This window comes from Plecotus auritus (genome assembly GCF_963455305.1).
Source record: "Plecotus auritus genome assembly, chromosome: 5".
Taxonomy (NCBI): Eukaryota; Metazoa; Chordata; class Mammalia; order Chiroptera; family Vespertilionidae; genus Plecotus; species Plecotus auritus.
Window position 1 is genome coordinate 180,321,731 of NC_137776.1, and position 26,402 is coordinate 180,348,132.

The 26,402-nt window shown below is 55.5% G+C and overlaps 2 protein-coding genes across 10 annotated transcripts; both read right to left on the minus strand.

Annotated features, from left to right (window-relative positions):
- Nucleotides 1-535: 535 nt before the first annotated feature.
- Nucleotides 536-13,587, minus strand: ST6GALNAC4 (ST6 N-acetylgalactosaminide alpha-2,6-sialyltransferase 4). 2 transcript variants are annotated; one of them, XM_080670128.1, is made up of 6 exons: nt 13,444-13,587; nt 12,966-13,046; nt 7,978-8,160; nt 4,509-4,921; nt 2,652-2,759; nt 536-1,453 (listed from the first exon to the last, which is right to left on the minus strand). In XM_080670128.1, exons 2-6 carry the CDS (start codon nt 12,975-12,977, stop codon nt 1,264-1,266), a joined length of 906 nt encoding a protein of 301 aa, XP_080526254.1. In that variant the 5' UTR covers nt 12,978-13,046; nt 13,444-13,587; the 3' UTR covers nt 536-1,263. The 2 variants fall into 2 exon arrangements, with proteins under 2 accessions (XP_080526254.1, XP_080526255.1); XM_080670129.1 differs by lacking the exon at nt 7,978-8,160 and having other exon boundaries at nt 13,444-13,586.
- Nucleotides 13,588-17,071: 3,484 nt separating this feature from the next.
- Nucleotides 17,072-25,425, minus strand: PIP5KL1 (phosphatidylinositol-4-phosphate 5-kinase like 1). 8 transcript variants are annotated; one of them, XM_080668135.1, is made up of 11 exons: nt 25,310-25,425; nt 24,257-24,460; nt 23,039-23,089; nt 22,698-22,852; nt 22,351-22,475; nt 21,848-21,882; nt 21,706-21,761; nt 21,363-21,475; nt 20,928-21,081; nt 17,542-18,274; nt 17,072-17,268 (listed from the first exon to the last, which is right to left on the minus strand). In XM_080668135.1, the coding sequence occupies exons 1-10, from the start codon at nt 25,337-25,339 to the stop codon at nt 18,007-18,009; spliced, it is 1,191 nt and encodes a 396-aa protein (XP_080524261.1). In that variant the 5' UTR covers nt 25,340-25,425; the 3' UTR covers nt 17,072-17,268; nt 17,542-18,006. The 8 variants fall into 8 exon arrangements, with proteins under 8 accessions (XP_080524261.1, XP_080524255.1, XP_080524257.1 ...); XM_080668129.1 differs by having other exon boundaries at nt 21,363-21,381; nt 21,706-21,740; nt 25,310-25,419; XM_080668131.1 differs by having other exon boundaries at nt 21,706-21,740; nt 25,310-25,419.
- Between the last annotated feature and the right edge of the window lie 977 nt (nt 25,426-26,402).

Consider the following 26,402-nt stretch of genomic DNA (forward strand, 5'->3'; position numbering starts at 1 on the left):
GAGCCCCTCTCCCAGGTGGCTGCGCGCCCTTGCTGTTTGCTGGTGGGTAGGCTGTTTCCACACCCCAGGTGAGGAGAGTGAAGCTCAGAGAAGACAAGCCTCAGGCCACCCCCTCCCCCCCACCCCCAACCCCCGCCCCAGCCTTCTTTTCTTGCAGTGTAACCAATCCCAGTTAATAGGGAATTTAACTGGCAAGGTCCTTGGAACTTGACCCTGGGCCAGGGGCGTGGTGTGGGGTAGAGGAATTTCCTTCCCACCCTGAGTCTTTTCCTTCCAGGCCCGACTCTCCGCCCTCTGCCCACTGGGTGCAGGGCGGGAGTCCCAGGGAAGCCGGCCAGACTCTCTGACCTGGTGGGGAAGGGGCGGGCTGCTGGGGAAGAAACTCGCAGGCCGATTAAATGGCCAGAAGCCCAGCCAGCTGTGGGTTTGGGGAGGGGCCCGGGACTTGGCCTGCCCTCAGGTCAACAGGTTAATGGGATTGTGGCAGGGCGAGGGGCCCCCCTTCTTAACCCCAGACACATAACCACACTGCAGACAGGGTTCCGGAAAACACGTTTACCCGTACACTCGAGGCGGCCCTGGCAAGTCACAGTTCGAAGGCCCCTTCACCCAACAAGCACCAAGCTCTGGGCTGCCCTGACCAGGGTAACCAGCTCGGGAAGTGTGGCACCAAAGGTGGGTGGAGGGGAGTGTAAGAGGAAGGGCCTGGGCTGGTACAAGGTTGAAGGTCACGAAGCTGGTGAGTGGGGGACCATCAGCCCTGGGGGCAAAGGCCACTGGACAGACACCGAGGTGGGATGAACCCAAAGTTTAAGAGTCAGATTATTTCCCGGCCGGCATGGCTCAGTGGTTGAGCGTCGACCTATGAACCAGGAGGCACATGCCCGGGTTGCGGGCTCGATCCCCAGTGTGGGGCGTGCAGGAGGCAGCTGATCAATGATTCTCTCCCATCATTGATGTTTCTATCTCTCTCGCTCCCTCTCCCTTCCTCTCTGAAATCAATAAAAATATATTAAAAATAAAAAAAGATTCAGCTTATTCAGGGAGTGGGGATGGGGAGGAGTGACACAGGTCACCATGGCCCCCTCTTCTCCCCTTCAAGTCTGGACCCCGAGATGGCTCCAAGTGTCCCCACGGGAGGGCAGGAAGGAACCCTAGGTCCACCTGCATGTGGCAGAGGCAGGATCCATAAATTAAAGGTTTTTGGTTGAGCGAATGGAACGGAGGCCTGGTGAAGGCAGTGCGGCCGGCTGGGCAGCGGGGCTACTGGGTCCTCCAGGACGGGTGGGCGAACACGAGGGGCCTCTTCTTGGCCCAGCGGGAGAACACGGCCTTCTCGGTGATGAAGCGGTGGGCGCTGCGGGGTGCCTGCTCGTGTGCCAGGTACATCTGACACTCGTCTAGCCGGCCCTTCTCGAAGTAGTGGTAAGGCACTGAGGGGTGGCTCTTCTCCCTGTGGGGTGGGGAGCAGGGACAGGTGTGGGCACCAGAACTCTCCGGCCTCCCGCCAGACCCCGCACTGACCTCGGCCACCCTCACCAGGAACTGCAGGCTCCCGGGGTCCCATTCCTGTCCCGGGGGAGGCCCGGACAGACGGAGGAGCAGGGCAGCTTATGCATCCCAAAGGCCAGTATTTGATCCCCAGCTCTGCCTCTTGCGAGCTGGTTGACTAGAGGGCAGAGGCCTACCCCATAAGCCTCAATAACCCATCTGTAAAATGGGAATGGTGACATCCACCTTCCACGCTGAGGCCACAGGTCAAAAAGATGAAGACTACAGCCCAGCTGGCGTGGCTCAGTGGTTGAGCATCGACCTATGTCCCAGGAGGTGGCGGTTCAATTCCCAGTCAGGGCATATATCTGGTGATGGGCTCAGTCCCCAGTGTGGGGTGTGCAGGAGGCAGCTGATCCGTGATTCTCTCTCCATGGATGTTTCTCTCTCTTTCTCTCCCCCTCCCTTCCTCTCTGAAATATATTTAAAAATAATAATAAAGTAAAATCAATAAAAACATATTTTTTTAAAAAGTTGAAGACGACGAAGTGCCTTGCTGGTGCTAGGCTCCTGGTAAGGCACCCACCCGCCTTCTCGTTGGCATCATGCCCATAGGTGGTCTGCCCAGGTGCCTTGGCAGGGGGCACACAGGCTGCTGCCATCTCACCCTCGTGCTCAACAAATAAGTTTCAAAGAGAAGAGAGGGTGAGAACATGGGACCCTTTCTGGACTTATTAGTTACAATAGTACTGAAATCGAAGGATAGCTAAAGTAAAAACTCAGACGTAATATGTCACGTACATGTACTCGGCCCCAGTGTCGCAATGAGCACTTCTGTAGGTTATTCTCTCTGTAAATGTTTGCACAACCTTCTGAAGAAGTGTGATTGTTTTCTCTCTTTCACAATAAGGAAATGGAGGTGCTGGGAGGTGGCGTGTCTGGCCTGAGGCCACACGGGCAGAGTGGAGATGGGCATCGAGCCAGTCCCAGAGGCTGAGCCCCTTCCCCCTGGGCACCAGCTCAAGGGATGTCCATGCCTCCACCACCCACCCGGAAGCCCACACACCCTGCGCCCCGCAGCTCCCAGATCCTCCAGCGTGAGGCCCACGGTCCTCCCGGCCTCCCCAGCTCCCCTCCTGCCCAGGGCCTGGCTGCCTGACCTGCAGTAGCTGTCGCTGACCATCCCATAGACCACGATCTCCTCGCATAGCTCCAGGGCAAGGATCATGGTGAACCAGCCGGTGCTGAGGAAGGAGCCTGACTGCCTCCTGGCAGGGAAAACACAGTCAGCCGGCCGCGCCCTCCATCAGAACCGGGGTTGTGGGGGCCCTAGCCTCCCTCGGCTCTCAAGGCACAGCACCGGTTACCCTCCCAGCTGAAGGCCACTCACCTTGACCCCCACAGAGGGGTCCTGGGGGAGGCCGGGAAGGGGACAGAGCCGGCCCACAGTCTGCAGTGGGCAACAGGCAGAGCTGGACACAAACCCAGGTCTGTTCAACGCCTCACCACCCACGCAGGGCGTGAGCAAACCTTCGGAAGACGGGAGCGGGCCCTGGCCACAGCCTCTCTGGATCTAAGGGACCAAGCTTGCGGGGAGAGCAGGAGGCAGCGGAGCAGTGGTTGAAAGTGGGAAAGGGGGTGGTCTGGAGTCAAACGGGCTTTGATTCAAGTCCTGCACCTGCTCTGGGGTATCTGATTCGCTCAGGAACCTCTCTGAGCCTCAGTGACCCACCTGTGAAATGGGGATAATTACAGGCGGCTACGGGGAGGGAACACTGCAGCCCAGTAGCACTCCCATGCCTTACACCTAACCCGGAACAAGACCTTCACACTCAGACACCAGCACTGGTTACACTCCCATCTGAGGGCCACTCACCTCCACCTCTACAGAGGCATTAGGAGGTGGTTCATTCACTCAAATTGGACTCTGCCATACCCTCCCCTCACAGGAGGAGGCAGCTGGGAGAGAACAGCTGAGAAGACAAGGAAACAAAGGAATAAAGAGTGTCAGGTGGGAGGTGTCATCAGATGGGGTGATCAGGGAGGGCTTCTCTGAGGAGGTGACCTTCCACGCAGGCCTAAAGGGCAAGAAGGGGTTAGTCACGGGAGATTTGGGGGAAGAATATTAATCTAGGCAGAAGGAATGACGTATGCAAAGGCATGAAGGTGAGAATCAGTGTGAGGAAGCCCAGACGGCCAGTATGGCTGGAACAGGACAGATAGGGGCCAAATCATACAAGGGTTGTAGGCCAGGGGAGGGGAGAAGGTGGAGTCTGGACTTTATTCTCCATGGGAATCGAAGCTGTTAACAGCCGTGGGCAAACTACGGCCCGCGGGCCGGATCCGGCCCGTTCGGCTGTTCTATCCGGCCCACAGAGCCGAAAGAAAGAGCGGAGGGTTCTCTTGCTCTCCCCTCCGCTCCTTTACTTTGAATTCATATTAGTTCAAACAAACACTCCATCCATGCCTTTGTTCCGGCCCTCCGGTCCAGTTTAAGAACCCATTGTGGCCCTCGAGTCAAAAAGTTTGCCCACCCCTGTGCTATAAGGTAGAGGGCAGGTGACTGACAACTGATGGGATGAATTCGCTGGGGTGGCTGGAGCTCTCAGTGTAGGATTCAGCAGACACCACTGAGGGGGTGCTGCAAGGGCGTGGGGTGGGGGGAACGGGGGCACCTGCGAGATTCAAGACCCATTGTATGTGGCAGGTGATGGAATGAGGGGAGTGAGTGGAAACCTGGGCGCTATATTTCCTGAGCTGGGGGGGGGTTGGGGGGAGGAGAAGGAACAGATGTGTGGAGGAGGCGGCCGGGGTAGAGGGAAGAGCTACCTGACTGCCCCACGCTGGTCAGTGCTCGCGAGGCCCAATGCCCCTCTCCACCGCCTCGAGCTCTGTGATAATCTGATGAATGACGGTCTCTCTGATCCCTGCTCCCCCTGAGAGGGCAGGGCCACACCTGCCTCCGTCACTGCTGACCCCGGCCACCAGGGAGGCCCCAGCAGGCAGGCCCAGCTCACCGGTTCTTGCCCGTCTCGTTCTGGAAGACCTGGTCGCAGTAGGCCATCATGCGCTCGGTGAAGGTGTACACCTGCAGGCCCGGGTACATCTTGGTGAGCTGCAGCAGCGTGCGGTAGGTGCGGCCGCCCAGCGTGCGGTCCATGTTCTTCCCCTGGCCCCACACCACATAGAGCGTGTCGCGGGCCTGCTGGAAATAGTGCGAGTAGTTGCGCAGCAGCAGCGGCACGGTCGTGTGCGAGATCACGCGCAGGGTGCTGCGCTGGCCCACGTCCGCCTCGAAGCCCACGGTGGGTGCCTGGTTCATGCGTAGCACACACTCGGCACCGTCGATCTGGGTGCCCAGGCCTGAGCCCAGCATCTGGCCAGAGCTGGACACCACGGCACAGCTGTGGCAAGGCCCTCGGACCAATGGCTGCAGGGGGAGGGAGGGAGAGAGAGAGAGAGAGAGAGAGAGAGAGAGAGAGAGAGAGAGAGAGGTGTGGGCACATAACCTCCGCCCTCTGCTTCCTCCCCCTAGAAACATCCACGGACCTCACTTGACCTCTGTATCAAAGTATCAAAGTACTTTATCAACCCATTTTACAGATGAGGACACTGAGGCTGGGCAGGTGGAGTGATTTCCCCAAGGCCATACCCACAGCAAGCGGCAGAGCTGAGGTTCTGGTTCAGAGCCCTATGCTCTTCATTAGCCACACAGCCCTTGTTCCTGCAGCTGAGGCCCCAACCAGCTCTTCATCGTGAATTCGTTAGTAGGGTCACATGAGCAAATATTTATAAAGCACTTAGCACTGTGTCTAGCACAGGCTGGGTGCCATATATGTGTTTGTCAAGTAAATATAAACTCCAACTCTTCAAAATCATTCTTAGTCACTCCTTCCTCTGCCGGAGCCTCACTCATGTGTCCAGTTTAGTAAGTAAAAACAGAGTCTTTAGCCCCGGCTGGTGTGGCTCAGTTAAATGGGCACCATCCCGGGCACTGAAAGGTGCTGGTTTGATTCCCAGTCAGGGCACATGCCTGGGTCACAAACTCCATGCCCCGTAGGGGTATGCTGAAAGCAGCCTATCCATGTTCTATTCTCACGTCGGTGTTTCTCTCTCTCTCCCTTTCCCGTCCCCGCTCCCTAAAAGTCGATTAAAAAACATTTTTTCAAGCAGTCTTTAGTGCCCACAACCATGTTAGGAACCTCTGGTTCTGAGCCTGAATCCTGGCTCCGCCCGTCCCGAGCTGCGAGTCATTTTGCCTCACTGAGTCTCAACTCCCTCAGCAGTAAAACGGGATAAAAATAGCATTTACTGGACCAGGTTTTGAGGATTCAATTAAAAATTCCTGGAGAGCCCAGCCGGCATGGTTCGGTGGTTGAGCATCCACATATGAACCAGGAGATCACGGTTCGATTCCCAGTCTGGGCACATGTCCAGGTTGTGGGCTCCATCCCCGTGTGGGGCAGGGCCGATCGGGCCGATCAATGATTCTCTCTCATCATTGATGTTTCTCTCTCTCTCTCCCTCTCCCTTCTGCTCTGAAAGAAATTATATATATATTTATAAATGCCTAGAGCAGTGGTCAGCAAACTGCGGCTCGCGAGCCACATGCGGCTCTTTGGCCCCTTGAGTGTGGCTCTTCCACAAAATACCACGGCCTGGGCGAGTCTATTTTGAAGAAGTGGCTTTAGAAGAAGTTTAAGTTTAAAAAATTTGGCTCTCAAAAGAAATTTCAATCGTTGTACTGTTGATATTCGGCTCTGTTGACTAATGAGTTTGCCGACCACTGGCCTAGAGAGTTATGGCACAGAGTTAGGACACAATGAGGGCCCAACCCCCATCTCATTATCCCTCAAGAGGCAGAAGCTGAGCCAACCAGCCTGCAAATATTCACTTGGGGTCAGGGTTCGGGTCTCCCAGAACAGGACTTGTTCCCTACCCCAGGCCTCCATGCCCTGCTGGGGGGAGGCGGTTTACGGAGGCCAGTAAAGGCTAGGGAACATTAATTCCAGTTAATAGAAGACACACTGTCATATCCCACACAGGGACATTTCATATCTAACATGTTGATTTAAGAACTCGTAGGACCATTTCCAAAGCCAGCCATAAAGAACAAGACTTCCTCCTTCTGCCCTCAGTTTAGCTTGTCCTGACAACTGGGGTCTGTTCAGATCCAAGGTCACAGCCAGCCCCAGGAGGTGTTCCACTTGTTCCACACAGTCTTCAAAATATTTAATTATTCCCTAATTTCTAAAACCAGCCCCCTTGACAGTCAAGACTTGGATTTCCTGCTTCTCTTAACAAACCCAGAGGATCTGGCCACCCTGAGGCCACATCCCCATGAGCTCTGAGTCTGAAATGAATACTGTTCACCACCTTGGAAGGGTCCCCCCAGGCCACCCCAGCATTTGCCAACCCCACCACAGGCCAAGCCTCTGGGGCACCCAGCTGAACCCTCATAGCAGCCCTACAGAGAGAGAAGCTACAACGACCATCCTTTACAGATAAGGAGGCATCTCAGAGGAATGAAGACCCAAATAGGTCTCCTCTAAGCCAGGGTCCCTGAGCGCACCTCCCTGCGACCAGCACTCAGAGAGCCTTCAGCTCAGAAATGGGACTGCCTGGTGCCGGGGCCAATGCAGGCAGAATACCTTGGAGAAACCGACCGTGTGGGGCCACGACATCAGGGTGAGGGGTGTAAAGTGCTCTGACCTCGCCCAGCAGAGCGGGCACGGGAGGTGGGTGCTGTTAGGGCAGGGGCGCAGCTGCCTCGGCACCTGGGCTCCGGCACCCCTGTCTCCCCACGAGAGGGTCAGCTCTGGGTTGTCGTGACTTTTCCCTGTGGCATCTCTATCCCCAGCAGCAACCAGCACAAGACGAGACACATTCAAGGCGCCAAATACACACTTGTTGAACGAGCGGCTTGTGTGTCCACAGGTAAATCTGAAGATGCACACAATGCGCCTCTCAGCAGGACGTTAGGATGTCTGTCCGTCTCCCCGCTGGAATAGGAGCTCCAGGAGGCCAGCCACCCCAAGCACGCAGCTGACAGCAGCCAGGTGATATTTGTTGAATTAAAAAACCCATTTCCTCAGCATGGAGCAGAGTGCAGAATCTCGGAGGGAAGGCGGGGGGGGGGGGGGTGATCAACCAAGAACCTTGTATGCATATATGCATGGCCCATGGCCACAGACAAAGGGCGGTGAGGGACTGGGATGGCGGCGGAGGGGGTGGTGCTGGAGGGGGTCAATGGGGAAAAAGGGGGACATGTGTAATATTTACAACAATAAAGAATTATTTAAAAAAATTTTTTAAAATCCATTTCCTCTTAGAATTTGGGGCTCAGAGAGGTGAAGTGATTGTTCAACACCACCCAGATGGTGAGCAGAGGAGCCCAGCCAGATCCAGGCTGACCTGGCAGGAGCCCAGGTCTCACTACCCCCGGCATCCGTGGCCTGCCCCCGACATGCGGCCTGGCTGACTCACCTTCCCATCTGGCACTCGGCTATATCCACTGAAGGGCAGGGGCCCTGGCGCCGTGGGCCTGGCGTTGGCGAGGCGGGGGCCCAGGCAGGAGGCCAGGCAGAGGGGCAGGCAGGCCCAGCAGCACAGCAGGGCGTAGGCAGCAGAGAAGCCCACAGTGCACAGGATGGCGAGCAGGAGCCGGCCCTGGGGAGACAGCGGTCATCAGGCGGGGTGTGGGGGATATATGCAAAGTGGGAAGAGGGTGGCCTGTACTCCCCGCTCCCACAACCACATCAGAATTACAACCAAAATGCAGAACAACCATCCTCCAGAACCGCTGGAAAGCTGGCTGAATGGAAGTCCTACAACTAGAGAGGTAAAGAAGAAAGCACACTGAGGCTGGTAGGGGGTGCAGAGGTGTGAAACGGGCCGGGCCAGCATCCAGGTGTGCCACCTTTTGAATCGGGAGGGAGATAGTCTCTGCAGAGGCCACCGGAGGAGCAAGGGGTCCCAGCCCCACACCAGAACCCCAGCCCAGGGTCCCAGAGCTGGGAAAAGAAGTCCCTACAGGCAGTAAGAACTACAGGCTGTAAAAACCAGTGAGGATTGGGGCTCAGTGACACGGAGGTTCCTGGAGACCCAGCTGTTCCTCTTAAACGGCCAGCACCACGAACTGAACTTACAAGGTCCTGCTTCCTCTGAGCTCCAGCACCAGGGCAAGGCTTTGGGGGACACAGACACATACGGGGAGGAACTGGGTTGTCTGGCATCGGGGCAGGAACTTGGGGGCAGCTTTCTCTCAGACGGAGGTGCTCACAGGGATCATTGCTCCTATGCTGGGACCTCCCTGGTAGCAGGGCTGACTGGCAGCCATTTCTGTTTTCTCCGCCCTGGTGATTCCCTAAGACCCCTCCTCATCCAATTTACAACCCCACCCAAGCTGCCTGCAGTGGCTTTTGCATATGAATGGCCTGTCCTTGTTCAAGCTAAAATCTCAAACAAGCTGCAGCTGGGTCAGGGAGCCCCAAACCTATCAATAAAAGGCCCAAGACCCAGCACCAGCACCAGCCTGCCTTGCTTCACAGCTGGGCCTCGTCTGGGCACTTCCAAACCTGATACAAAAGGAGGAATCTGCAGATCTCTCTGTAGCTCCTGCTGGGTGGCCCCAGGCAGTAGCTGACTTTGCACCTCCTTGGAGACCCAAGATCCAGTGTACCCAGTGGTCAGTGTCAGACCATACTAGATTATAACTCTACACATCCATATGCGACACACTCAAGGGGCAGACTCAGTGAGCACCAAAGCTCCACGGAAGCAAGTCCTGCTCCATAGGGGTGTCTCCTGCATAGCAGCTCTCCCACTGTAGTTGCAGCTGGTCCTCACAGCCAGTTGTCCTGGAGGTCAATTCCTCCCAGGGACACCAACAGCAATCAAGTCTCAACTACAACAAGACTGTGCTCACAACCCACAAAGGGGTGCACCTAGAGCTCCCAGCTCAGGTGACTGGGGAGGCTGAGCCACTGGGCCCTATAGGACACTTACTACATAAGCTATTCTATCAACTCAAGGAGACATAGCAGCTCTACCCAACACATAGAAACAAACACAGGGAAGCAGCCAAAATGTGGAGACAAAGAAACATGTCACAAATGGAAGAAATGGGAGAAAGCAAAATATGAATATAGAGTTCAAAACCACGGTTATAAGGTTACTCAAGAATCTTCTAGAAACCTCCAAAATCTTCCATTCCCCCCCCCCCCCAAAAAAAATGGAAAAGGACCAGTCAGAAATTAAGCATACACTGACTGAAATAAAGAATAATATACAGGGATTCAATAGTAGAGTAGAGGATTCTGAGAATCAAATCAACGATTTGAAATATGAGTAAGCAAAAAACACCCAACCAGAGCAAGAAGAAAAAAGAATCCAAAAATATGAAGATAGTGTAAGGAGCCTCTGGGACAACTCCAAGCATACCAACATTCACATAATGGGGGTGCCAGAAGAAGAGAGAGAGCAAGATATTGAAAACCTATTTGTAGAAATAATGACAGAAAACTTCCCTTACCTGGTTAAAGAAATAGACTTACAAGTCCAGGAAGCACAGAGAATCCCAAACAAGAGGAACCCAAAGGGGACCACACCAAGACACATCAAAATTAAGATGCCAAGGGCTAAAGACAAAGAGAGAATCTTAAAAGCAGCAAGAGAAAAGCAGTTAGTTATCTATAAGGAAATGTCCATATGACTGTCAGCTGATTTCTCAGCAGAAACTATGCAGACCAGAAGGGAGTGGCAAGAAATATTCAAAGTGATGAAAAGCAAGGATCTACAACAAGATTACTCTACCCAGAAAAGCTATCATTCAGAATTGAAGGGCAGATAAAGAGCTTCGCAGACAAGAAAAAGCTAAAGAAGTTTATCACCACCAAACCAGTATTAAATGAAATGTTGAAGGGTATTCTTTAAGAAGAGGGAGAAGAAAAAGAAAAAGATAAAAAATATGAACAACAAAATGGCAACAAATACATACCTACCAACAATTGAATCTAAAAATCAAATTAAACGAATAAGAAATCTAATGAACAAAATAAACTGGTGAATAAAATAGAATCAGAGGCCTGAAAATGGAACAGACTGAGGATTTTCAGAGGGAAGGGGGTGGAAGGGAAGAGATTAAACAAAGATCTTATATATGTATTACTATAGAGTGGTGAGCCAGAACCGGTTTGGCTCAGTGGATAGAGCATCGGCCTGCGGACTGAAGGGTCCCAGGTTCGATTCCAGTCAGGGGCATGTAACTTGGTTGCGGGCACATCCCCAGTGGGAGGTGTGCAGGAGGCAGCTGGTCGATGTTTCTCTCTCATCGATGTTTCTGACTATCTATCACTCTTCCTTCCTCTCTGTAAAAAATCAATAAAATATGTTAAAAAAAATAAATAAAAAATAAATAAAAATAGAGTGGTGAAAGCCTGGGGTGGGGTGGGAACCAGGTGGAGGAGGGCAATGGGAGGAAAAAAGAGGGACATCTATAATCTCAACAATAAAGGTTTAAAAAATTTTTTAAATAAATAAGGTGGGGATGTGGGTCCCTGGGGCTCCTAGAAGCTTCTATAGGGGGGCTGTACCCCAGCTACATGGGTCCAAACTCCAGCTCAGGAGCTCCTAGAACATCAGCAGAATCCAAAGTCTCCATTAACCAGGCCTTCTTCTGGGCTGCCAGGCTCAGGGCACAAAGGCTCTGGAGGTAAGCCTTATGTTCTAGAATGAAACGGATTTGAGTGAAGTGTGTAACTGAAATCCATACAGCAAGAAAACTGGTCGTGAGACCTCAAACCCAGGCTGCAGAGCCCATGCTCTTAAGCAGAAGCCGAGGTGCACTGTGCAGCCTGGGGTATGTCTCTCCACCTCTCTGGGCCTCTTTCCGCCTCTACAAAATAGGGGCCAGTGTGAACTTACGGGGTGAAAGTGCTCTGTATACTGTAAAGTACTGTGCACATGAGGACAGGAGAGTGCTCATCAGCAGTGCAACCAGCCCCCTCCAGACCCTGGACTGTGGCTGCCAGTATGACCATCCTCCATCCCCTCCACCCGCTGACTCAGTAGCAGTCCACCAGGCTGATGATCATGATCTGGGTCAGCAGTCTAGGTGAGTAAGGAGGTCAAGAAGGGATGTGAGGGATGTGTCATTCAGAAAATGGCTGCCCTGGCCGGGTAGCTCAGTTGGTTAGAGCATCATCCTGATATGCAAGATTGCAGGTTCAATCCCCGGTCAGGGCACATACAAGAATCAATCAATGCCCTAGCCAGTTTGGCTCAGTGGATAGAGCTTCGGCCTGTGGACTGAAGGGTCCCAGGTTCAATTCTGGTCAAGGGCATATGCCCAGGTTGTGGGCTCGATCCCCAGTAGGGGCCATGCAGGATGCAGCTGATCAATAATTTTCTCATCATTGATGTTTCTCTCTCTCTCCTTCTCCCTTCCTCTAAAAATATATTTACAAAAAGAATCAATCAATGAATGCATAAATAAGTGGAACAACAAATCAATGTTTCTCTATCATTCTCTCTCTCTTCATCACTCTCTAAAAATCAAGGAAGGAAGGAAGGAAGAAGAAAGGAAGGAAGGAAGGAAGGCTCAATAATTGAAAGCTGCTGTCCAGGAGCTCTGCCTCCAGAAACAATGTACCAAAGGCCACTTGAACTAAGAAGCCCTCCTGGAGGGCTAGCCCTGCCATCAGAATTTGTGCAAGCCCAGCCTCCAAGGAGGGGCTGCCCGGTTTGGGGGGGTCATGACCCAGGGCTGCCATCCTGTCCTGGGCTACCATTGTCACCACCTGTATCTCTCTGGACTCTGATTTCCTCCAAGCCTGCCAAGGCCCAGGTCCCTCAGCCACCTGTCAGGAATCGCCCAGCGGCTGGCTGGTGCTCTTAGAAAACCAGAGGTGGAAAAGCAGCCCCCACCATCCCCCCAGGAAGATCTCGATGAAGCACAACTTTTTCTGCCCACAAACCATATCAGCTTCTAAAAATAAATCTCTGTGCAGCCAGCTGGGGGATGGGGTGGGGAATGTCCAGTCCCTGAGTACTCAGGCTCTGCCTGGCATCTGGTGCCCTGTGCACAAGGGACCAGAGATCTCAATTCAGGCAGTGCTGGTTGACTCCCCCAACACCCAGGGCTCTCTCCCACACCGGGGGCTCCTGGATCAAGTCAAGAACAGCTAAACTGAACTTTCACACCTGGGTGAGCTCCAGGATGCTCACAGAAGATAGTAATATTATCTCCATTTTACAGGGGATGGGGGCAAAGCACTGAAACCAGAGAGCGAGAACACTGCCTGTTTGGGGCCACACCGCCCGCTAGATCAGAGCTGGATCTTAAGGCCAGTCTGCCCTTCTCCTCAGCTCAGTGGGGTCAGAAGTGAGTCAGTCTTCGGGTGTGCGAGGCTACTGAGGCTGCTATGCCAGAAGCCACCTCCAAGTCCCCGTGAGCTTTCCTTTTTCCCACTTACCCGAGCCTTCATGCTGTCGCTGCCGCTCAGCAGCAGGGGGGCTGCTGTCTCCAGGGCTGGGAAGGGGTGGGAGCCAGGCACCTGTCAAGACCCAGAAACTCAGAGCTGGGTCCCAGGCCTCAGAGGAAACTTCCCAGGGAAACTGAGGCAGGGGAGGGTACAGGCCAGGGTCGTCAAGGCAAATATCTTCTGAAAATCAAAGTCCCCAAACACCAGGCAGCGCTGTCCCGGTCCTTTGAACACGTCCACCAACCCAAATCCCATTGTGCAAATGAGGAAGGAGAGGCAGAGAGGGGAAACCCTGGGCTCAAGGTCACCCATCGAATCTGGGTCAGATGGAACCAGGAGCCCGGCGCTCCGACTCCCACCCACCCTCCTACCTCACTACCCGCGGGGCATGCAGAGGCCTGGGGAGAGACAGGAGGATTTCCGCCCCTCTACCCGTTTCCACCGCTCCCTCCCCCAGCCGATCGCTAACCGCGCGGGCAGGTTGGGACCCGCCGGCTGCTCTTGATCCGCTGCTCGGAGCTCCATGGCCCGCGGGCCGGGTGAGCCGGGCTGGAACCCCGGGCCTCGGGGCACAGGGAGCGCCCCTGCCGCAGCTTTGGCAGCTGGAAGGCGAAAGTGCGCTGCCGGCGGCGGGGGCGGGGTCAGTGAATCCAGGGCGGAGACTGGGGCGGGGCGGGGCCAGAGCGGCGGGGGCGGGGTCAGCGAATCCCGGGCGGAGACTGGGGCGAGGTGGGGCGGGGCCTGATGGGATGGGCGGGGCTACGAGTCGGGCCTGCGCAGCTTGGGAGGGACCTGTGCGGCCGGTTGCCAGGCCTTCGGGGGATGAGGGCGGGGCCTGCGGGCGGGAGGCGGGCCTCAGCACCGGGGGTGGTGTCTGAGCTCAGCATCCTCCCCCATCTTTTCTGTCCTGCCACATTTGTCTAAGCTCCTGCCCAGCTCGGGCTGAGCGGCCCACAGAGGAAAGCCTTTCAGAACCGCTCAGTCGTGGCTGCCTGGCCATCTGGACTTGAGTTTCTCCATTTCTGAAATTGGGGAGTCGGTAGGAAAATTAAACAGGGGCTTGGGGTCAGGCAGCCCTGAGTTTCAAGTTGGTAGGGTTGTCAGTAAAAATATGGAACACCCAGTTTCTTTGGAATTTCATATAAACAACGAATAATTAAAAATCTGAAATTCCAGTGGAACTGGGTGTCCTGCATTTTCTGTGGCAGCCCTACTTGGACTGTCTCTGGGGTGTAACCTTCACCTGAGCCTCAGTACTTCTCTGTGAAGTGGGGTACTAGCACTTGCCTCCCTCCCAGTGAGATGGTGCAGGACAGCTTGTGGCAGTCAGATTCTCTCCCTGGGCAGTCTCACTCCAGATCCAGGGCTCAGACCACCATCTTCACTTCCCAAAAGCCCCCTTCCCAAAGCGCCGTCCAGATCTAACCCAACTCAGTGTGGGCCCCTGCAGGTGCTGAAACATGTCCCATTTGAAGGGACATGTAAGGGATGGGGTCCCTTAGAGATTTCAAACTCAAGTGCCTTCGGGGTCAGATATGGGACAATGGGGAGGGGTAGGCCTGTGGTGAAGTGGAAAGCGTACTTTCCATTTAAAGTGTTGTTTTTACAAAATACTTCATGGTCCAGAAAGCTCATCTTACCACCCCACCACACCCACCACCCTCTGCGGGGCCTGGCCTGGGCACCAGCCTGTGCTCTTGCTCTGGCCCCATTTCAAACTCCAGGTTCCTGTTTCTCAGCGGCTCTGGTGTGGGCACAACCTCAGGGTATTCGCGTTGGGTATCTGCACTCAGCTCAGTAACCTTCCAAGGCTCCCCTGCTCTGGGTGCAAAGCCAAGTCGCCCAAGCTGGGGTTCCAGGCCTCGGGGTCTCTCCCCATCCTGCTGAAGCAGCTCTGCCCTCTTGCCTCCCCCACCCCCACCCTGGGCACACCTCTAGGGTAGTGGGCCAGGTTCAGTCTCTCTCTGTGGCCTGTCATTCACACAAGGCAAGGTGCACAGTGAGTCCCCAAACCAGAACCCTTCAGCCTCTCCCAGGTCCTCATCTGTCCAGTTTCTGTTTTCATAGACCCAACTCCTAGGGGACAATGGCGAGAAGTTTGTTCATCACCCACATTGGCTGGTGAAGTGACATTTCCTTCCCGAAAGAGTCAACTCCCTCCTCGCTAGGGCCACGTGAAGACAGGGACATGCCCAAATGACCTGGGCTCCCAGAGCAGGTGAGGATCATACATCCAGAGACGGACACTGGGAATCCCGTCCCCCAGTTTCAGATGAAGCTCTTTAATTTGGTTTTGACAAAAGCCTACTCCCCTTACCCTGGCCAAGGCCCTGCAGTTTGAACTCCTGACTCCCACTTAGTCACCATCCACCCACCTCGGTCACCTTTCCAAGCCCCAATCACACTGAGCTCTTTTCTAGCTCAGGGACTTTGCATTTGCTACGTCCTCTACCTGGACTGCTCTATTCACGTGGCCAGCTCCTTGTCATTCCGTTCAAATGTCACCTCCTTAGCAACCACTCTATCCAAACTGCACCCCATCCCTCCTGACCCACCTTGATTCATCTTTTTCAAGTACTTGTCACACTCTGAAATCATCCTGTGTCGTAACTGGTTTTCTTGCTTAGGGTCTACCCACCTGTTACACTACTCTAAGCTCTGTGTGAGCACTCAGGCATTTCTCGCACCTGCCCGGAGCACAGCACATACATGTCTGTTGAATGAGCAACTTAGGGGAGTCAAGAGTGTGGGCCCTGAGAGATCTTGGACAAGCCATTTCCCTGTCCAGCGTCAGGCCCTGCCTCAGCTCGTTGCCAGAGACCCAAACGGAGTGAGGGGCTGAACCGTCCTTATCTAGGAGTGCAGGACTCGGGGGCTCGGACTCAGCCGTGTGGATACAAACTCCAGGGAAATGTGGGGCCAAACCCCAGTTTCCTGCTGTGCTGCCTTACCACCAGGAGTTTCCACAACCCGCCCACCTCCCGGGTGGGCAATGAGCTGCACACACACGATGTCTCAACTTCCTGCTGAGTCAGAACCAGAAATTCCCCATGGCTTGTGCTAGCTCAGACAGGTTGTCACCCAAGGCCACCCCGGTATCTAGGGGGGATGTCAATTACATATCGATATCTACATCTGTATCTGTATCTAGATCTATATCTGCACCTCTAGGAACTACACTCCAGTTCTGCAACATAAGCTTTCCCTTTCCTCTTCCTCCCCCATCCGCCATTTTTCTTCCTTTTCTCAGAAGGCCAGTGGAATGGCAGTGTTTGGTGTAGCTGAGCGGCTTTCCCAAGGTCCAGAGTCATCCAATCCTGGCAGCCAGCTCTTGGCCCACACAGCTCCCCACCCACCACACTGTCCCCCCCCACTCTCAACACCAACCACTAGGAAATGTGTTTTTTTATTTCAAACTAGAGGCCCAGTGCACGAAAATTTGTGCACTCGGGGGGGGGGGGGTGTCCCTTAGCCCAGCCTGCACTTTCTCTCAGTCCGGGACCCCTTGGGGGATGTCCACCTGCTAGCTTAGGCCCACTCCCCAGGGGATCCGGCCTAAGCTGGCAGTCAGACATCCCTCTGGCAGCCCTGGAGCTCTCAGGGGATGTCCAACTGATGGCTTAGGCCCGCTCCCTGCAGACATCCCAGTCAGACATCCCAGCTTCTGGCTGAGCAATGGGAGCACACTGACCACCAAGGGACAACTCCTGCATTGAGCATCTGCCCCCTGATGTTCAGTGCGCATCATAGTGACCAGTCGTTCTGCCATTGGGGTCAATCTGCATATTACCCTTTTATTACATAGGATGTCAGGCACTCTCTCACTCCAGCCCTTTGCTGTGCCCTTAGCCTGGGACCCTCCCAGCGCCTGACATTTGACTCTTCTGATCTCAGTTTATAGGTTAGAAACAACCCCACCCATAAACTACTGAGGTGGGGGCCCCTTCCCTGAGCTCCATGGCCCCATGATCCTTCACAAGGCTTTGTTACACCAGGCCACTTTTGTCACCACCTTCCCATCCCCACCCCAGACTGTGAGTTCTGTGAAGGTGGAATCTGTGCTCCACTCCCAGGTCCCCAAAGCCCAACCTGTCACATAGCAGGTGCTCAATAAATATTTAATGAGTAATGAGGTCCATTTTCATCCTTCCATCTTACAGATTAGACCGCTGAGGCACAGAGAGGGTTAACACCTTGCCCTGGTCACACAGTCAGGCCCCAGAGCAGCACTAGAGGAAAGGCCCGCTTGGGCATGGTCGGATTGGACTGAGGTCAGAGGCCGGGCTGGAGTCTCCTGGAGGAGGGAGAAGGAATGATCAGGGGCTATGCAGACACTCTGCTCCTGGTGATGTCTGTTTGGCAAGGGCCTTTGGTCTACCCACCACCCCCCGCCCCCCATTTCAAAGTGACTATCAGAGGAGGGCAGAGCTTACTCAAGATCAACATAGTGCTTCCCAGAGCTGCTCCCTACCCCACCTTCTCCTACCTGCATCCTTAAAGGGCCCTCCTTGAGCCACGGGCAGGGGCTAGGGAGGCCTGGAGTTCTGGGGCTAGCCTTGCCACTTACCCGTGCATAAGCCCCTTAACATCTCTGGGCCGCGGTTTCCCCATCTGTACGACAAAGGGCCTGGGCTGGCGCCTTCAGCCTCCCCCCTTTCTGAGAGCATGAGGACAGGGCTGTGGGAGCTGGTAAGAATACAGGCTCCTGAGTCCAAAAGGCACAGTCGAGTCCTGGTTCCAGCATTTATTGCTGAGCGATCTTGCTCAGTCCCTTCACCCCATAAGCCTCCATCTCATGGTCTGTAAAAAGAGAATAATAGCATTTTTATTTATTTATTTTTTTTAGGATAAAGTGAGCTAATATGGGGAGTCCCTGGCAAAATACCAGCCAGGCACATCACCATTAAATAAGGTTGTCATATTAGTTGGAGAATGCTGCCCTCTGGAGGCCCGCTGGAGGAACAGCAGGCTGGGGGAGCCCAACCCAGCCTGTGCCCATTGTCCAGACCGGGAGACCGCGGCCCCGCGCCGGTCACTCGGTGTGCGCCTCCACCCACTGGCAGAGGCGACGGGCGTAGAGAGCCGGGCTGACGGTGGAGAAGGTCCGGGTGGGGTAGCGCAGCGTCTTCCACAGGTGCTCCAGTCGCTTGCGGAGCCCGTAGACGGTGGCCAGGTCCACAAGGCCCAGGAAATAGCGTTGCTCCGGTCCGTCCACGATGTGAAGGGCGTTGGGGCCACCAGGCAGCAGCCGAAGGTTCGGCGCCCCCGGCTCATCCAGGCTCTGTACCCCTTGCACAGACCTAGGGACCAACAGAGGGGTGAGGCTACCACCCCTTCAGGGGCTCCAGCCAACTGACCCTGTAAGCACGGCCAGGCTGCCCGTGGCTGGCACTCTGCCCTAACCCTGTGCTTCCCTTGTTGATTTTCACCCGAGTCCAGGCCTGTGAAGTCAGGTAAACTGAGTAAAGTGTAGTTAATGGCCTAGAGTGGCACTGGCCAATATGTGGCCACTAGCCAGCCACGTGTGGCCTTTGAGCACTTAAATGTGGCCAGTCCCAACTGAGATACCTTGTAAGTGTAAAATACGTTCCGAATTTCCAAGACAGGGTGAGCAAAAGAATGTAAAATATCTCATAAATGTGTATATTGATTAGATGATGAAATGACACAAATGTGAAAGTATTGAGTAAATATATTTAAATTCTTTTCTACCCGTTTCTCTTTATTTTAAGGAGGCTACTAGCAAATGTAAAACGACATGTGTGGCCCTCATTATGTTCCTATTGGGTAGCACTGATCCAGAGCACTGGGGCCACACAGACCCTGGCTCTGCACTCCGTGCCACCTCACTTTGGGTAGGTCCGGGATTTGGGTATTTCCTAAGCTTCGGTTTGGGGTCGTCCAACCCTGAAGTTTCAGTGTGGCAAAGCTGAAACCTTGAGAACAAACCCCAGTTTGCAGATGGCGTGTCCCCCCGTCCCCCCACCCCCATCAAAATGTATCCAAATCAGAAGATGCCTTTGACCCACAGCCAGTCCCAGCCAGAAGCAGGCTCAGTTCCCTGACTTTGTACTCCTGGGGGTGGGGAGAGGTGAAAATGGGGTGCCACTGAGGGGTTTTATTCCTGCCCCGCCCAGGGAAATAAGCCAATGAGAGGCAAGTCCCGCCCAGGCATCAACCAATCAGAACTCAGCGGTCTAGAAGCCCAGTCAGGGCTCTGGTATCCTCTGCAGTGCCAAGGTAATAGGGATGATGGAGAGATGGAGATTGGGTGGTGGGTGGGGGTGGGGGTGGGGGGGTGGAATTTTTAAAATATATTTTTATTGATTTAAGAAAGGAAGGGAGAGCCCTAACCGGTTTGGCTCAGTGGATAGAGCGTCGGCCTGCAGACTCAAGGGTCCCAGGTTCGATTCCGGTCAAGGGCATGTACCTTGGTTGCGGGCACATCCCCAGTAGGAGGTGTGCAGGAGGCAGCTGATCGATGTTTCTAACTCTCTATCCCTCTCCCTTCCTCTCTGTAAAAAATCAATAAAATATATTTTTTGAAAAAAAGAAAGAAAGGAAGGGAGAGGGAGAGATGGATGGAAGCATCAATGGTGAGAGAGAATCACTGATAGGCTGCCTCCTGGGCCTGTGTGGGAGCGGGTATTTTGAAAGAGGGGCTGGGAACTGGGTGGGGCTGGGGCTGGGACAGTGGCTATTTACCAGCCAGCACAGAAATATTTCAATATAACAACCATCGTAAGCAAACTCGGGCTTACTGGTTGGATATAGCTGGGATTTAAGTACCAGCTGGAGGTAGAGGGCAAGGGAGAAGCTGATCTAGCTTGGATGGGCAGACTTGGGGAGGTTCTGGCAGGAATTGTACCGTCAGGTCAAGATGTGCCCAACCCAGCCAAAGGGCATGGGGAGCCATTATCCTGGATTCTGCTCAAGCTCACCCATCCCAGGTAAGGGGTGGGGATGAGAAGCTGGACGAGTGGATGTCCTTTTTCACTCATCTTTTCCACCCACCAGATCAATGACGTATTACCTTAAAGTGCCCGTCTTAACCCCTGCATAATTCGGTTCAACCGCTGAAGTGCGTCTTGGATTGAAATCCAATTAAACAGCCCAGTTTTGCATATAAGCATAATCAATAGGAGGGGGAAGGCCTGTGCTGGGGGCGGGGCGGGGGCGGGGCGGGCTGGGAGAGGTCAGTGGGGGGGAAGGGGACATATGTAATACTTTCAACAATAAAGAATTTAAAAAATAGCCAAGTACTAACATGAACCCTCGGAAGTTGTTCTACGTCACTTCCCTCCTCTGAGCCTCAGTTTTCACATCTCTACAATGGCAATAAGCCCACTTTAAGGGGGCCATGGTCAGCATGCGAGGAGTGACAGCCACTATTACAAAGGAAGGGCAACATGATGGTGGTGCCCATGGTGATGACCTCGGGGCCCTAGAAGTGGAGGGACAGGGCGAAGCGCTCTCTCTGAGACGATTAAATAGGTCTGAAACCTGGAAACTGGGCAGAGTCTTCGAATCCAGACTGAAGCCCTTGTCCAATGACTCTCACCTGTTCTCTCTCCTGCTGTGGTCCACCTGTGCCCAGCACCCCTGCCAGCCAGGCTTCTCCACCCTCCACACACACACGCACACACATGCACACACACTCACACTCACGCACGCACACGCACACTCACGCACGCACACAGTCACACGCACATGCACGCACGCACAACTCACGCACACGCACACTCATACACACACGTGTGCGTGCACACACGCACACACACACACTCATACACATGCGCATACACACACGTATACACACGCGCGCACATGCACACACACACACTGCACCTTCCAGTCATCAAGTCCTTGCCTATTCCATCCCCCCCTCACCCCCGCCTGTCTGTTTCTCCATGTTCCCGTCACCTCATTCTTGCCGGTGCCCTGGGGGCCCACCTGGCTGTGCGGAAGACCAGGCTGCTGCCCGGGCCCCTCTCGTCCTCCTGCAGGTGCTGGGAGGCCACCAGGAGGCTGTAGTCCAGCAGGTTGAGGTCCCGGAGGAAGGCGGTGTCCAGCTCCATCTGCCGGAGGAGCCAGCTCCGCTGGGGCCCTGAGGAGCATCAGCACCCGCCTCAGTGCCCGCCGTGTGCCGGGCAATGCTGAGGGCTCCCCACACATCTGCCCGCCAAGTGAGGTGTCGGTACGGTCCCATTGCACAGATGCGCAAACTCATCTGTAACTGGCCCTGGTCAACTAGCTAGTAAATTGTGGAGCTGGGATTTGAACCAGAATCTGGGTTCTTAACAGCTTGGACAGAGGGCAGTGCCAAGGACAGCCGCCTAACCTCACCCCGAAGGGAGGGAGAGCAGGCAGTGAGGCTCCGGGGCTCACCCAGGTCGATGGTCTTGCCCTGAAAGTTGAGGTCCTTCAGCACCAAGACCACGGGGCTGCCCTCAGGGGCCGGCTCCACCCAGCGGCTCACCTCGCAGCCCTTGATGTCATACCTGGAGGCAAAGATTTGGGGGACACAACAGAATTCAGCTTTCCACACGCTTGAGACACACAGGGACTCTCACAGGTAATAACAAGACAGGAGCTTCCACTGGTGACTGTTCAGATCCGCAGCACAACCCCATCCTCTCTCCCTGGGCCCCCGTTTCAGCATCTGTCTGGTGAGTGTGGGTGCTCCTGGTGGCACATTCCTAGGGACCCAGGCCCTGCGAGGCCAACTCACCTCTGGGCGATGCGGCCGGCGGGATAGAAGACGCTCTGCATGATGATGAAGTATTTCTGGGGGCGGGGTAGGGAGTGAGGAAGGACAGGATCTCCCCCTGCAGCCACCCCCTCCGGCAGGCCCGAGCCTCGGCCTCACCCACCTTCTTGCCCCGAGCCACCCGCAGACTGTGCACTCCTGGAAGGGGATAGGGTGCCAGGTGAGGGGCCCCAAACTCTGCAGTCCGGGGTCCGTGGGGCCCTGGTCCCAGCTCCAGGCCACGCCTCCTCAGTGCCGTCCCTCCAGCTGCGCCCCCAGACCCCTTCCTCAGCTTGGGTAGTGGTGCCAACTCGATCCACCTCTAGACTCAGCCCCAGAGATGCCGGGTCTGGCATGGCCTCACCCACATGCCCGGCCCGGACTGTCCAATCCCAACCCCGCCCTTTGGGCCCCGCCCGCCGCCCCACCTGCCCACCCTGTGTCCCTACGCTGCCACTTAGGACCCGCCCTGCACTGAACTCTGCGGGCACTCGGATCCGCCTCTAGTCCAGTCCCAACCACCTGGCTAGGCTCGGGTACCCCACGCCCGCATCCTGGAACATCCCCACTCCCTGAACCCCTCCCCTCCTCCCTTCCCCCCAGTGCCGGGTCCCTGGCCTGTCATACCCAGCAACCGAGCCAGTAGGGAGTGCGGGTGCCGCTGCAGGTGCTGCAGGTAGCGGGGCAGGTGGGCGAGCAGCGCCCGCACCTCCCTGCGCCGCTGGGTCTTCAGGAAGAAGCGCTGGTCATGGCTGGTGCGGGGGCAGCGAGAGGTCACTGTAGGCCCTAGGCCGGGCTGGAGGGGCTCCCACAGGCTCCCTGACCCCTCCTGTCCATGTGTGGCTCTGTCTCTCCAGGACCAGGCCCTCGCCTTCAGTCTCTCCTCTGCCCTGGCCATTCTATTTCTCTCCCCAAATGCCACCCTCCACCCTGGGACACCACTCCCACCCTGCCCACCCCTGCTGCCCGCTCACGACAGGAAGAAGCTGGCATTGCTCTTGGAGGTGCTGAGGAACTGCAGGTAGGGGCCCCCGGGCCCCAGGGCGGCCTGATAGTCCTCCTCGGCCAGGCCTAGGGAGTGGCGCAGCCAGGCGAAGGCAGGGCCAGCCAGGGTGCCCAGCTCGAAGCCCTGCAGGAGAGGAAGAGCCCCAAGAGTGTCCACCGGGGTCCAGGTGTGTGCAGTTGGCCCTAGTGGGGGACGGTCAAGGGAGCCACACCCTTCTGGAAGGCCTAGAGGCTCTGTACCCGTGGGGAAACCGAGGAGGGAGAACTAAGATGGTATCCGCCCCTCCCTGCACAGTCTGAGGCTTCCTACCTTGTGAACCTGGGTCAGGACCTCAGAGAAGTCCTTCTCAGTGGGCAGCCCCTGCAGGGAGGGCAGAAGGGCTCAGAGCAAGTCTCAGCCCCCCATTGCCAGCCCCAGGATCTCCAAGCCTCACCCCTCCCCCCAATTTGATTCCTGAGTTGGGCAGATGGGGGCTGCAGACCCTCTCAGGCTGGAGGAGGATGAGAGAGTGACCCGAGGCAGGTCCTGGGTATGACTGCTCCACAGCTGGGTCCCCAACACCTGGCACGTTCGCCCAGACACACACATTGGCTAAGTGAAGCTGGATGTCATCCGAATAAAAGATGATGGCCTTGAAGCCGAGGGGCCTGCCTGCCTCAGCCTGGGAGGGGCAGGATCAGAGAAGGCTCCCTGGGGGAGGTGACCTGTAAGCGGAAATCTGAAGGGCAGTGGAGAGGAGGAGGAGGGTGTTCATAGCAGTGGGGACTGCGTGGGTGGTCACCAGGAAGGGAAGGAGGGCCCGAGTGGCTTAACGGAGTAAGGGCGGGATGGAGTGTGAATGAGGCTGGACAGCTGATCCTTGGTCTTGAACAGCAGGATCCCGAGGCCATGCTGAGTACTGGGGAGCCGTGGGAGATTGTCAGCAGGTAAGGAGGTCAGATTGTGATTTCCAGCAAAGGAGGAGATTTAGAAGATGCCCTCTGGCTCCTATACTCTCCCTGGACCTCTCTGTGCCTATGGGACGTGGTCACACTGTGCACACACACAAACAACACACATGCTCACTGGGCCCGTCCAGCTGCTGAGCCTGCAGTTGAGCAACGCTTTCTGCTGAGCCAGCCTGGCCCCAGCCTGAGCTCTGGGGAGGATGGGCCATGCTGGCGGGATGGAGTGGGGTCCCTTCTCAACCATACACCCTGGCAGAGCTGGGGGGCCTGAGAGACTAAGGCATACAATGCCCTCCCCCAAAGTCATTATACATTACACAGATGGGGACCCTGATGCCCAAAGAGAGGCAGAGGCCCATCTCGAGTTACACAGCAACCACCCGGGTGTGGGTGTTCTCACATCCCCAACACATCCTGCACTTTCTGGCTTCCTGGCCTCAGCCCCAAGCCTAGAATGTCCCTCCCTCCCTGCACCAAACCCCTGATTTTCTCCCCTTACAGCCTTCCCGATCCCCAACTCTGCAGTAGCAAAACAGGGCCTGCTCTTGCCATTGGTGCATAGAGCAGATTGGCCACTCACCCTGGGCGGGTGGTCCATGGAGACCTGGGTGGCAGCCCAGAGCCCTGCCTGCATCATACACGTCAGCCGGTGCAGCTCATGTCCCGGGCTGATCTCAAACAGGCCTAGGCGCAGCTGCTTGTCTCGGAGACGCCAGAGAAGGCCCCGGCGGCCAGAACTTGAGTTGATTGCTTTGCATCCAGCCTCTGGGGAGGGGGCCAGGACCTGGTGGCAGAAGGCACAAGAAGCACTGAGCATGTGGCAGCATCGCAGAGGGGAAAGACATGAGCGTGAGTCCCATCTCCACTACTTTGAGCCCTCCTCTCAGCTCTCCCTGCCTCAGCTTCCTCAGTTGTAAAATACGGCTAACGCTGGTGCCCAGCTCCCTGGGTGTTAGGAGGGGCCACACAGCCCCTGACATGCAGTCGGCATCCAAAATAGTGATGGTTATTATTAGCAGTAGGTTAGAGCACGCAGTTCCGCAGCCAGACCTGGCCCCAGACATCCTCTCACCAGTTGTGTGACCTTAGGTAAGTCACCTAGCCTTCTGGGCCTGGTTTTCTCATCTGCATAATGAGAACTATAACATCGCGGCAGATATTAGCTGCTGTTACTGCTGAGTTTGAGCTCTGGGCACAGGGACCCTTGATAGGAGCTGTGATGCCAAGGGATTCAGCCAAGTACCAAGTACTCCACTCATCTATGCTGAGTTCCTCCAGGCCAGCTCGGAAGATCAGCACGAAGCTGAGATCAGCCGCTGACCCTTCCGTAGTGGGCACCCACCATGTGACCAGCCCTGGCTGAGAGCTTGACCTCCGAACAGCCCTATGAAGGAGAAGCTTCTATTATCATCTCCATTTTCCCTGTGAGAAAACTGAACAAGTTCTCGGGGCATCCCTGCCAGACTTTCCCTTCATACCTGCGGTTCCCACGTGGGGCGTGTCCTGGTCCCCGCCCAGTGCAGGACCCCTCCTGAGCTTGGATGGGGGTGTGTCCACCCCGCCCGGAGAGGGGAGGCCCGGCTCCTACCCACTAACCCTTCCTTCTCCTCTCCTCTCTCGGGTCCGCACCTACCTCGCGGGGCCCCGGGCTCGAGGCGGCCATGGCCCCCGCAGCAGCTTCCCGGGCTCTGGCCGCATCCCCTGCCTCCCAGCCACCCAGCTGCAGGAGCCAGACCCCGCCCCTTCTCTGGACCGACCAATCGCGCGTTGCCGTTCACGGCGGCACCCAATCGGAGCTGGAGTCGCCGGTAGTCGCCTGCTGGTCCCGCCCCCGGAGCTGCAGCATCCTTCGGCCAGCGGTGCAGGGCGGGTGGGGCCGAGACGCGGTGGTCAGGGTCCCAGGGAGGGAGGACCCCCCGCCCCCAATTCTCCCCAGGGGTGCAGGACTCGGGCGCCGCTTGGGGAGGTGGGTAAGCTAAATCCAGTCCCGCCTACCCACTCTGGCGTGAAATTCCCATCAACCCGTCTTTCGGGTGAGGAAACCAAGGACTAGAGAGAGAATGACTACCAGCACTCCAGGTCACACACGAAGTCTGGGGCATGCATTAATTCAACACAAGTATTTTAAAACATATTATGGGCCAGGAGCAGAGCTAGGCCCTCGGGATTTAGTGGTGAATGAGAGGAACACAGCTGCCAGCGAGATCTTTTGAAAGCATAAAATTGGGTGATGTCACTCTCTTGCTTAAAGCCTTTCCTCCGCCCTGTGGTCCCAGGCCCTTCTGCCACGCTCCAGCCCCATCCCAATATACTCTCTCTTCACCCACCGCACAGCCACAGGGATTCCCCGCTATTCCTTAGCCATCCAAAACTTTCACACCTCGGGGCTGTGGCAAGTGCTGTTCCCTCTGCTTGAAATCCTTTTCCTCAGACTTCCATTTCCTTATTCCTTCCTGTCACCTTGGTTGAGATTATATATATATATATATATATATATATATATATATATATATACACACACACACACACACACACATATGTAATTGATTTCAGAGAGGAAGGGAGAGGGAGAGACAGAAACATCAATGAGAAATGAGAATCATTGACTGGCTGCCCTTGTATGCCCCCTACTGGGAATCAAGCCCACAACCCGGGTATGTGCCCTGACCAGGAGTTGAACAGTGACCTCCTGGTTCATAGGTCGACCCTCAACCAATGAGCCACAC